This window comes from Choristoneura fumiferana, chromosome 19, assembly GCF_025370935.1.
Source record: "Choristoneura fumiferana chromosome 19, NRCan_CFum_1, whole genome shotgun sequence".
Classification (NCBI taxonomy): Eukaryota; Metazoa; Arthropoda; class Insecta; order Lepidoptera; family Tortricidae; genus Choristoneura; species Choristoneura fumiferana.
In genome coordinates, this window is record NC_133490.1 from 1,958,394 (window position 1) to 1,972,163 (window position 13,770).

General features: G+C 36.0%; 1 protein-coding gene across 2 annotated transcripts in view; it reads right to left on the minus strand.

Moving 5' to 3' along the window:
• The window catches only part of Mitf (transcription factor Mitf), a 190,514-nt gene that overhangs the window by 19,398 nt on the left and 157,346 nt on the right, over window positions 1-13,770 (minus strand). The window contains exon 1 of one of the 2 annotated variants that reach the window (XM_074102599.1): window positions 6,928-7,348. The exons of the other annotated variant lie outside the window; for it this stretch is intronic. Within the exon in view, the coding sequence (XP_073958700.1) occupies window positions 6,928-6,983 (56 nt within the window). The 5' untranslated portion in view covers window positions 6,984-7,348. Of the gene's footprint in view, window positions 1-6,927; window positions 7,349-13,770 lie in introns of those variants that run through there. 2 annotated transcript variants of the gene reach the window in all.

The following is a 13,770-nucleotide window of genomic DNA, read 5'->3' on the forward strand; positions in this document are numbered from 1 at the left end:
ATTTTATATACATGCATATCATAAGTTTTCTACAATATGTTCAGATATACCTGGATTTTCTTGTTTGTAGGCAGGCATAAAACCTCAGTTTCAATAAATGACTGACAGTGACATTTATAGTTTTTTTAATTCATAAGTAATCTAGACTTGAGTCGATTTTGATTCTCAAATGGATTGTAATATTCGCAATTCAAAAAATGGTATGGAAATTACAAATCTACTAATTCGATTATCGCAACTTGTTTGCATTTTGTTTTTTTAAGATGTTCGAAATTTGCATGTAATTAAAGTATACTGTACCTCAACATTAATATGCAACCACAGATAGAAGTTTCTTAATGTAGGTCATTTGCTTATCGTCTCTGAACATATTATAGGGAAGTTATGATATGGATGTAGATAAAATGTCTTATGACGAGTAAAATGTTTTGCAGACGACGCATATAAGTGTTTTCATGACTTTCGCTGAATGCTACTGTCATAATTTTGGAATTATTTTCCCCACATTTTTGTTTTCGGCACTGAAGCAGTTTTTATTTTGACAGTTGACCACAAATTTTGAAATTCAAAATTAAGCTTTAAATTACGATTAAAATAAATTCAAGGAAACTGAAGTACGTACCAGGGAAATCTTTATATAATCAATTTCGCTATGATTTCTTTGGCAAACGTGATATTAGTAGCATAAAGGTTCCACCCTACAACGTGATTCAATTTCCTACATACTAATAGAAATCAAAAAGTCAGAATCAACCCAATTACATTTCGCGCATGAAAGAGAATAATGCTACAGGGGTGACAAGGACTACCCATAGGACCTTGAATGGTAAGTTCTCATGCACTGATGCAGATGGCATAATGACGGTCATTGTCACACGGAAACCGTGGTTTCCCGTCATTATAGCCTAATGACACACGTGATGTAAATAATACTGACAGATTCTGACCTAACATTTGTCGATAGAAATTTGATCCATTCAACTAATGGTTCCCAGAGCCCACCGGGTTGTGGAGAGTTTGCAGGAATTTTTTTGGATCAAAAAGCTGGTTGTTGTTTTCAGAAACAAAATGTTAGTTTAGATATTAGCAGTGACTTTAATTAGATTATTGAATCGATCTTTTTTTGTTTGATGATTTTCTTAGCTTCATCATACTACAAGAGGTACTAGAGCTTCATGAAAAGCTTAAGAAATTGTATAATTTAATAACCGTAGTAATATAGAACCGTAAATGGATAAAAGTGACAAAATAAACAATGCTTGTAACACTGATTCAGCCGGAACCTTGAAGCGCATATCACTATTAATTTCCTTTGATCATAGCGATGTGATCCAATTCCCAAAGTTGACTATGTTAATTAATCAAAGCACTGTGGACAAAACCAAGCCCAACCACCAGCGTAACTTGATCTTATTAAAACTACTACTTTTCTAGGATCAGAGTTCATCTTTTGGTTGATTGAAGAAGGCACACAATTTAGATGAGATGGAATTTGAATACCAGATGCTAGTGAAGGACAAAGATGATTGGACCTTTAATTAATTATGTACTAAACATTATGGCTTCACGCTTGGGTTAGGCTCAAGGTTGATTCATCATGCTTTTCAACTGTCAAGGGATTATTATTATAAGAAATCATAAACTACTCGTAGGAGATAAGTGAAAAACCTCTGAAAACAATGCTTTTGAAGCAGCAATGCTTTTCGAGGTTGATTTTAATTGTTAAGTAACTACTAAATTTACAGAGAGTCGTGATTAGCTAACAAAAAAAGAAAGGTATTTTACTGTTGGGTTCATTTGTTGATAAGTGATCACCGCCACCCATGGAAACCTCCAGTCTTTTGAAGGCACCCTGACCAGTATGTTGGAAAAACTGCAGCTAGTACTCTCGAAATTTTCATGTTCCAGAAACACTTGTTAAACCGTTTAGTAGAGGAGCACCATTCATCGAGGTATTGATAGAAACTACTTTAACGCAGAGTTGTACGGTGTCCTAATGAAAGGTCAGGTCAATAGTACTAGAAATCGGCCAGCATGTATGTATGTAAAAAGAGAGTGTTGATGGAGCGAAAGATGTGTGTCAGGATCGTAGCAGGTGGAAACAAATAGTGTCTGCCTGCCTCTTCGTTGGAAAAGAGGCGATTGAAGGTATGTTGTGCACGGTGATGGAACTTGACAGTTGGGACAAGGTCAAAGAGTAGTCGATCCAGAAATTCTTTTATCTAAGCTTCAAAATCAGCTGTAGGTACGTATTAACATATTTAAGATTATTGTCAATTTGAAGTCAACATGATGTTTATTTTCTAATGCAGTAACTGTCATAAAAAGGGGCAAAGCACATATGAGGTTGATAATACAAGGACTTTGTTTTTCAGATTCGATTCTCCGATAACTCACGCAATCGTAAGCGAGAAAACTTATCAATGAGAGAAATGACATCGTTGCTATAGGAGTCCTCGAACTTACAATTCACAAACATCTACACTAAATAAATACGGGCCCTTTTACTACTTTGAGAGGCAAGGAAGAAAAATTGTAAGTACATTCGAAAGGTTGAGTTTTGCGACTCTAACCGCCTGTTTCACTGCGTCTCAGTTTATAGCATTTTTCTTTCTTGACCTACCTATTTCTTATATTACTTGTAATAACTAAAGGAAACAAATAACTGTCTTGTTTTCATTCTACGTACTGGCTAGTACTATAAGTAAATACAAAAAGATCGGACAGCAAATCATTCGGCCTTGGCCGTCCACAATGACACTATTATGTTTTATTGTTTGTTATAATTACGATAACCATTCAAATACGACTGTTCAGAGATATAAATAGCATTTTAATATATTTTTAACTCGCCATGTCAAAAAAGCGCGTATAAAATTATCGACGCCCAATTTTATTTATTTTTATTATCGCTACTAACTTAATATTCCATGATCTTGAAAATTTTAGAGCGTATTCGAGGCAAGGAAAAAACTTCTACGATATTTCTTTAATTTAATTTATATTATACCTAAATAATTTCACTACCTCTAGATGAATGTGAATGTAGTAAATAAGCTGTGATGGCCCAATGGTTTGACTTATGGTCTCTCAAGCAGAAGATCGCAGGTTCAAACTCGGACTACCTCTGAATTTTACAAAATTCATGTACGCAGTTACATTTGAAAACCACGAGCTTTGCGATGAAGGAAAACATCATGAGGATTGCGCAGACAATTCAACGGTGTGTGTGAAATTCGCAATACGCCAGTGCGTATGGGGCAGTATGGGGCTCAGTAGCCCGCGTGGGAAGTGCGGCCCAAGTCCACTTATTTTGAGCAGCCCTGTGCCCAACAATGGGACGTCTGAATGATGAAGCAAGGCTGTAACGACAAATGGGTTCGATACTAAAGCCACCAAGAGATATTTCCAGGGCCGGATTTAGAGGTGTGGAAGCCTTGGGGAACTGAGGAGTGGGAACCTCCCCGCCCAACCTATTTCCAAATAAAATGAACAGTATACTTTTAGTTATGTTTGTACAAATTACTATAGGTAAAGGTAAAACAGCGAAAAAAAAAATCAAAGGAAAAGTTGTTTACGAGTATTGGTCAGAATTTAAAAAAACAATTCTGAAGTCTCTATTGTTGGCTGTAGCCCCGGATGCCCTCCCCTAAATCCGGCCCTGGATATTTCGTTTCATTAATGGTAACGGTCTAATCTTTTAAACTGTCGGCTATAGAGACCGCTTGCACCGCCGACCTTCCGCCATCAACGAGCGATTGACGCGAACCAAGGGCGCACCAAATCGGCGTGATGCTCGTTACACTCAGATGACAACTAAACGCTTCCGCGTGTCGTCAGTGAGCCGTACGACACACGATTGTTGACGGTCTTTCAGAAAATATGGCAATTGTACTTTTATCCCTTTCCCCCCTTCGACTTTTTGGTATGATTACGTTCATTGAGCAAAGTAACGCTCGATTCAATAAAATGGGTTAGTATAATTTCATCTAAACAGCAGCTGGTCTAACTAGCAAATTAGCAATTAGTCTAAATAGCAAGTGGTCTAAGAAGCAACTGGTCTAAGTAGCATCTGGTCTAAGTAGCAACTGGTCTTAAATTCTTTGACTTAAAATCGACGGAGCTCCGCTTTGCACTTTCGCTTTGCGGACCAGTTGGTACGGACAGTTTGGCTATTAGACCAATGGTTGCTTACTTTCATCTTGCTTCTACACTTGACGTACTTACCAACCAACCAACCAACTGCTTTTTAGACCTCTACTTTTTACCCAGGAAAAAACCCCACTATTTAAACCTGCTCACAAAGTTTTGAAACATGTTTAAATTATCAACTAAGTGTTTTGCTAATTATCACCATTTTTCTCGTCGTTTTAACCCAGCTCTTAAACAATTGTTTGCACCTCGCCAGCGGATACAAGCTATCATCTACTTATTGCCTCAACTAATTAAGTCCATTATGCGATAACAGATTTACATATAATGACTCGTTCATTCACAAGATCGTACCATTGATGTAGTATGTCGTATTTTGCTCATATTTTATAGATTCGTTTTTATTATGAAGTACTTTGTTGGATTGCACAAAATCCTACTCTATTGCTTACATTTAAGAATTATTTCATATGGATGAACCGGTAGAGATTTTTTTGTTACCAAGGAGACTACATATGTATGTAGTTTCCGTATGTATGTACGTAGTCATAATGTATGTACTTACTTATCTATTTTATTAAATGAGCGTTGATTTGATCAGTTGAATTTGAATACCAAAAATCTTCCATTCTCTATTGTACCCTTGTGTGTACCTTATAAGAGTGGCTTAGGGACCTAATGTGAGGGCAGCAGTGCTCTCTATTGCCTACACAAACCCCGGATTACAGTTCTGCGTTGTAGAAGGCAAGAAATCACACTTTTTTTCGAGAAGGGGTATCGTTGGATAGGTCCTTTAAATCAATTGGGGAGTTGCTTAGACGATTTTTGAATTCAGTGATCTGTTTGCGAAATATTCAACTTTTAAGTGCAAATTTTCATTACTTAAATAAGGTATAAACATACCTAAACTTGGAAGATGCCGTACACAATACGAAATCCTTAGAAAAATATTACTTGATTTTTTCGTAATGTCTACGGAACCCTATCCTGGGCGTGTCCGACACGCTCTTGGCCGGTTTTTCTGTACTGTGGCGCCAGTTGCACTGCCACCTCCACAGCAGGTTAAGAATTGCCTGTTGCCTTCTGAATTACTTAGGTCTACCTCTGCACCGGTGCCCGAGAATACATTTGCCTGTTCAAAATGGAATTTCAAATTTGATCTTGGACCGCAAATGCTCGGTGGGCCGCATGCTGCCCGCGGGCCATTTTTGCACAGCAGACTCAAGAGTATTACCTAAGTTGCTAATCACGTCTGGATCTGTACCTTAATGACCGGATGCCCTCAAGACCATCGGATGCAACAGATGACGTGGAATATGTCATGACGCGACAACATTATCATTAAGTTCAATGATAAAAAAACAGCCAAGCGCGAGTTGGGCTCGTGTACCAAGGATTTCGTGCAAAGTAGTATGAGTATGACAAAGCATATACTATAAACGGTTGTATGTATGAAAGCACAGTGCCAGAAGATCATTTTATATTAGGGTTAGGTTAAGGCCCTCCTTGATGACAATTTTATTTTTATTTGTAGGTAGTTGAAGTGGCAATAGAAATACCTAGTATGGATAAATTTTAGCCGTCTAGCTATTACAGATCTGGAGATACAGTTTCGTAATGGACAAACGGACCTTACGATGTACCATCAGCCAAATAAATCTATCAATTTAAAAAAAGTTCCTATCAGATGAATACGCCGCTTTAGTCGAACTTTCAGATTGACAGATAAATCTATTGGCATTATTGTTTTATGACATGCAAGCGATTATCAGCTTTAGGGTGGTAGACCACATATTTGGCTGATGGTATAATCATCAGCACCAATATCTGACACAGCAAAGCTATTTCCTAGGGTCGGTAGGACGTATGAGATATTTTTGCACGCTCCGCTGTGGCAGATATTAATGCAGTGACTGTACTTTGAAATAATATCCGTGAATACATTTAAAAAAAACCTGGCTTCGTCCGCCTTGACCGGAACGCCAAACGGATGGTCTCTGACAACTCTTTAACTAATAGTTAAGTGTAACTTTACGCTGCGTCACAGCAAGTTAATTTAACCTTGAGTTACGCAGTTTCTATAGAGAGTTAGGACGGCAAAAAATCTAGATAGGTTTTCTTTAAGGTTAAGCTAAGGTGACTTAGATCCAACAATGTTTTAGATATCAGTAAATATTAACACGACACAATGTTTATGATCTCGTAACTTCAAAGTTTAGGTTCCAATTTACCAATATTGGTCGATCGTCTACATCAAGCATAAGTACAACTCAACATTAGAATATTTCAAAAGAATAACCTGAAAGTTCTTCTTAAAATTTTATAATACCTAAATAATTAAGAAAATAAAGTTGAACTTGAAAATACTCTAGAAATTTTAAACTGGGAAAGTTTTTCTTTATATTAACTTTTCTTCTAATCTACTCTACAGCTTGAACATAATATCTTATATGTGTAGGTAGGTAGGTATAATACAAATTGATGATTTTAAAACTCTATCTTTTAATTGAATTTAAACATTAGTTCTTGCTTGCTATACAGCATCTTATAGTAAAATCACAAAGCAAAAAAGAAAATAAAGATTAAGATAAACGACACGAAAAGATTCCTGTAAATTCAGATTTTACATCGGTTCCCAATATTCTGCTTTATTTATTTGATTCCATTTGATGTTAAAAAAATTGCTGACAAATTCAAAACTAAAATATTTTTGCGAAAATATGATCGGGACTTATTCATGTCGTCTTCTTTTTAAATAAAAATGTTAGTACTTACTCTTTCTTATTATTGACTACGATGACTAGCTTGACTTTCCGAGGGCCCTTGGTCATTTTGCAGGTGTCCTTGCTTTGTTCCACCGGGCCCTTGGTTACTATTTTTAATAGTGGAATGTTTCTGTATGCGACGAACTCCGCCAGTCGGCCCCCCCTTCGTCACCTCACTACCATCTTCACTAACTGGGTTCACTACTTGTAGCACACATGTTTCAGTAAATATTTATCCAAAAATATCACTTGTAATACTGATCACACACTTCAAATCACTGGTTACTTAATACTGTTTGATTCCGTGGAAGATAGGCTGGCGAAAAATAAAATTGATAACACTGTAAATTTTGTTAAGTAATTTCAAGACATAACAGAGGATTAAGATACGGTGATTGATGCACTGGTGACGCTTTAAGATTATAATTAAGATAATGAAATAATTGATGTTGCACGTGAAATGATTCTGATTTGTGACGTGTCTGATAAAAGTACTGGAGGTGGTAAAGACCTAAATAAGAATGACGCTAAAGTTGTAAATGCTGGAGTTACATACCTAGTTATGTAATATTTTGGAGAAAACCATACTGGAGACGACGTAGTAACAAATGTTATCAAAATGGCACATATCTTAGAATCACGTCGAGATCTCGGATGATGAATGATGATGCATGGTGACACGTCCCTGATTGTTAAGTTAAGATGATGATAACACTATCATCCGAATTTCAAATATCAAATATTTAGGTAACGTCAGTCTCTTCGGGATTTTGGGTGTTTAAGTTTTTTTTAATGTTTTGTCACCGTTAAATACGACGTCAGCTATTTGTATGTGTCTTTCAGATAAGTTTATGTTCAACGTCTAATTAGTCATTAAACACATTGTTTATTTGATGTAGTCATACATTCTTTGACTGCCGTCATTTTACGAAACCTACTTTCCATGTCCAAATAATGTTATATAAGTAATAAAAATATCATAAACGTGATTGATCCTATCATTCTGGCATTAATAATAAGAATGTAATTATTGTGGCACCACCTAATTTATCATCTACGTATCATTAAGTTATCATTGCAATTTACGCAATCATGTAACAAATATTTAGTTTCCACGTGGAAACCGAGCTATTATTTCAAAAATTCAACCGTGTTTATAATAATAATAAAATTATCTTCTATTCCTCTAACACTAATGAATAATTAGAATAATAAGTAAAGCTAATGAATGAGTACATATCGCAGGAAGAAGATGAAAAATTTACACAAACAGATTCCATTCCACTATTTACATAGACGTAAGAAAAATAACTCAAGGTTGAACTTAAACACGCATTCAAAGAACCCGCAGACGGTACGCATTTCGATTCGGATGATAAATACTGAAGTAAATAGGGAAATAGATTAGTTACTCTCGAAATATCTGTTAGACATGTGGTGTGATGTAGCCAAGGATGCTTTTAAGTTAAGAACGACGAAACAAACAAAAACTGAACTGAACGGGTAATCACAGACGACTGGTGATACTACATGACTCAATCTCAATAGGATTAAAGAGACCAGCGTTAGAGAATGATAACGTCAACAATTTGATTGATGTAGTACTAGAGCCATATCTCAAGGTATTTTTTATAGACAAGGAGAGCAAAAATCTATCTTTGAAAACAGTATTTTTAAATTTTGTTCAACATTAATCGAATAAGTTGTTAAAGGAATATTTATACGAGTATTGAAGTAAAACTAAAAGGTGCATCAAGTTGCTTGCTATGCAATAGCATAAAATCTTTTTCTGTAAATATTTGTGGAGACAAGACCTTCGGCTGTCCTGTGATGGTAGATACAAGACTCAGGAAGGATTGTTTGATCAATATGACGTGAACATAAAGAGATTAGACCGCCCTTTGTATGTCGTTCTGTTTAGCCAGTCAGTGTTAATTGTCAACGTCACAAATGGTATTACTAGCACACATTTTTATGGATTACATTTTCTTAATATAAGTATTTGTATATACCAGAATAGCAGTTATGATGGTAAGTTTGGAGATCGATGCTTATTAGTTCACTTATCTTCTTTCTGTCTAGGTGCTTAATTTTTTCTTCTGCATATATTATTATTGTTTTTTTTTACCTCTTTTTCTACTCTTTTTTACCAATAGATCTTTGCATTAAGTAAGTGCAATTGAAGTTTTCTCTCGTCGTTCTAAATTAAAATATTTCGTAAATCGTATTTATTTTTGAACCTATTGGTAATTATTTTACAATAAATGAAATGCGTAGTTTTTCGTTTCCTTTTAATCTTTAAACATGCCCCTTTGATAATGTAGGTCGTGATTAAGATAGCAATACGATCAAAATCGATCACGCTGATAGTATCTTCGTGATATCGTGACCTACCTTCGATGACATGCCCATAGACGCCAGGGTGCGCTTCTATTGAGTCTAGCAGAGATACAAGAAGAACTCAATCAACAAATATAATGTGACGTGGATTTCAGGTAATGCATTGATCGATTCCATTTCTCCGTTTTAGTGGAACCCAGGCTTGGCTTGTTTAGTACAAGTGCTACGTATTAAATAGTTCCTAACACTGTCACTGTCGTAATAAATCGTGGTAGCCTAGCAGTATGACCTATGGCCTATCTAGTAGAGGGTTGTGAATTCGAATTCAGGCTCACACCTGTGTTATTTGAAACCCATGTGCGAGATAAATTTGATATTTACGGTAAAGGAAAACATCGAGAAGATACCTGCGCTGCTGTACGCCAGTGAAAATATTCAATAGTGAGTGTGAAGTTCTCAATCCACACTGAGCTTGCGTGGGAACTTCAACACAAGCCTACTCATTCTGAGCGGCCTCTACAAAAAATGGATATTAGAACGAGAGCAAACCATACATAGATGTATGTACAATACCAGTATACCAAAAGAGCTAAAAAAAGACTGAGTAAGAACATTTGTACGATTGTAATGGTTGTGAGCGACTGGATGCCAAACGTGCAACTGGGTAAACTATAAATACAAAGATTTCCACAATCTTTATGGACGTGATCGCAAAATTGGGACGTTTGTTATTAACTATACGATAAAAAAAATTCGTTACGATTGATATCTGAAAATCAATCTTTAAAAACCTACGTGTCCAAGATATTTGATCGAAATCGGTTCTTAAAAACGTTTTACGAAATCTTATCATATCCACTGAAATAAAGTTAGTAAGACCACGACCCTGTGTAATGTATTACCTGTAACACACAATAAATACTTTGAATTTGAATTGAAGAATGAGTTAAGGAATCTTTACGATAGTCATCATCATCATCATCCCAGCCTATATATGTCCCACTGGGCACAGCCTCCTCTCAGAAAAGAGGGCTTGGGCCATAGTTCCCACGATAGTCACGCACAGAAAAAAATATAAAGTAGTACAAGCATAAATACTTACACGAAAGAGTATATAGACTATTATTTTCGTGTTACCGTATAACAAATGAAAAACACTGTCGTCAACATAACATTTGGGACGGCTGTAAGTGAACTAGGAACTGTTCTGGCAATGAACAGCAAAACAGTCAAAAAATCATTCCTGTGGCCAATTTTTCTAAAGAAGGCCAAGACTAACACTACATGGAAATTTAACACGAGCGATTTTCAAAACCGTTCAAAATTACACGGCTATTGTTATAAAAATTAACTTTAAGTGTTCCCACAAAAGCCTTCTTATAAATCTTGAGGCGAACAATAACTTTGAGAAAAACATGGTTGAGGATAATAGAAGTAACAATGTTGTAAATGGTACGCCATATGAAGTGGAAGAGCCAGTTGACGACGGTAATATTTATAATGATTAAAGACAAGGAGACGCATTGTCCTGTATTGTTGACGTATGAGGATGTGCTAAACTTAATGTGTTGGAGATAGTCATTAAAAAATACTGATTCCTTGCAGATGGGAGGTAACCTAAAACCATTTTTTTTAGTTTTTTATTATACCATTTTGTTGGCATAGTTTACATATATATCCGTGCAAAAAAACAGCTTTCTAGCATTGATAGTCCCTGAGCAAAGCCGCGGACGGACGGACAGACAGACAGACTTGGCGAAACTATAAGCGTTCCGTTTTTGCCATTTTGGCTGCGGAACCCTAAAAAAAAGAAAAGTTTAACGCTCTCTTTTATTAGCCTGCGTTCCGACTACGAGTATGACGGACAACTAAAATTGGGTCACAATATCGGTAGACAGAAGTGTTTGCTTAATGTGTGTGCATTGCCTTGTTTGTAAATTCGGAGAATTAGCTAGGACCACGCTCGGCACAATATCTGACACCCTAAGTGTGCATATAGAAGTAGAAGACGTAGTAAATAATTTGATGGCTGGTTTAAAAAAAGTATGTAAGTAACTATAGAAATGAGGAGGAAAACATTATATTCGACACCATAGGCATAGGAATGATATTATATAATTTAATTTTATGTCCATTAAATAAAGGATATACGGAGTAAGGTTGCCTCGAAGAGATCGCTCTAAAGTGATTAGGGCACCTTGGAATATCTCGATTTACCTACCTGTATTTTCTTTACTGTTTAATATGTGTTAGTTCTCATTGTTTTATGTTGATTTGATTAACTAATCTACACGAATAATAATTAATAAGACACATCCGACATTCGACATCCGACATTTACATTCAGTTCAACTTGTCATTTTCTAGTTTTTCGTTATCTAGCTACGTTCTGCGGGTTTGTCTCCGCAAAAAAATAGGCAAGTCTCATTTCGTTGGAATTTCAATCCTTTATTAATGCACCCTTATAAGTTAAGTGTGCAAGAATTTTAAATTAGTAGTTTAGGCTATATAAATGAATGTGCGAACTGTGGATGATTGTACGAACTGTGATATTTACGTCCACACTTATATCACTGCCTAAGGAATAACGATGACAAATAAGTAAAAAATGCTTATACATTATAGTAGGAAAAATAAAACAATAGATGATTAACGAAAGTAATGAATTGTTTTCTCTTTTGTTGTGGTTTTTACGACAGCATTATATTTGATAGTAAATACAACAATTTTTTCCTTAGTGCACTACTTTGTCGCCGCTATTAGAATAAAATAATTTACATACTTACATTTCAATTTACGAGTACAAATCTCAAAACTTAGGCTGCTTTTCTACAAGACATGTGTGAGGATGTGTTGCGAGGTAAAGGTAGACGACACCCTGCTGTCATCTCTATTGCTAATGACATAAGATTAAAGATGCCAACTATTGGGACAGTGACGAGCACTCGTACGTTTGCCTTGTGTGTTTTTCATGAAGCAATAGAAAGAAACGCTTCATTTAAATAAATATAAATAAATATCACGGACAATTCGACCTAGTCCCAAAGTAAGCTTAGCAAAGCTTGTGTAATGGATACTAAGCAACGGATAAATATAATGATATAGATAGATACATACTTAAACATATAAACACCCAAGACCCGAGAACAAACATACGTATTTTTCATACAAATATTTGCGCCGACACGGGAATCGAACCCGGGACCTCAAGCTTCGTAGTCAGGTTCTCTAACCACTAGGCCATCTGGTCGTCCAAACCTACCTAAAATTTACCTACCTAACCTCCCTAACCTCGCTCCGCTCAGCTGTTTCCACTACAATGACAAGTAAATTAAGTTCAATGGTAATTTTGGTAATTGGTTCATCAAAAACATATTCCTCGCCACACATCCTTACACATCTCTGGTGGGAGTGCAGCCTCATGGTAGCACTTTGCTCCCCTTCCGGAAACTATTTGGAAACGATCTTCAGTGTTTTTCTTTCTTTATTTTCTTTCTCTTTTACTCTAATTCCTCCTCTTTACGAATATCATCTACTTGCCTAGCTGGGCATTTCTCATTTTTGTGCACACAGTCACTTCCATGGACCTCACTACCGTGGATGTATAAGTAATTACGCTTTCTGTTATTTCGAAAAAACGATTCAAAATAAGATTAAGGTTTTTTTTTAGGGTTCCGTACTCAAAGGGTGCCAACGGAACCCTATTACTGAGACTCCGCTGTCTGTCTGTCCATCCGTCTGTCACGGTCAGGGGCTCTATCTTTTGAGTCGTAATAGTAACACTTGAAATTTTCACAAATTATGTATTACTGTGGCCGCTATAACAACAAATGATATAGATAGATACATACTTAAATGCATATTACGGAATAAAATTTGTATTAAAGGGGGGCTCCCATACAACAGACGTGATTGTTTTGCCGTTTTTTGCTTGATATTAATAACGGTAACAGGTAGACGCTGGAAATATTCTTTTTTTTTTTTTTTTTTTATACGACTGGATGCAAACGAGCAAGTTTTTCACAGAATGTTTGGTTGTATTTAATAACTTTAAAAATAATTAATTAAATTAAAATAAAATAAATATTTAAGGGGGGCTCCCGTACAACAAACTTGTTTTTTTTGCCGTTTTTTTGCTAATGTCTAATGTTGTATAGATAATGGTACGGAACCCTTCGAGCGCGAGTCCGACTCGCACTTGGCCGTTTTTTAATATATTATGGCATCCACGGTAGTGACATCCATGGTAGTGACTGTGTGCACAAAAATGAGAAAAATCGAGCTATACCACGCGCCATATAAATCTTCCTAAAAGTTAATTACCTACTTAATACTTAGTTTTCACGTATTTTTGAGATACATTTTATATGCGACGTCTTTACGTTACTCCCGGATTGTGTTCGAATCGCTTAACGGTATAGTGCCTATTCAATTATTGGAATTATACCTTATAGTTTTTGTGGTACTTACTAGTCGTGACAATGAACTTTTAAGCAAAGTTAGGCGGCGGAAG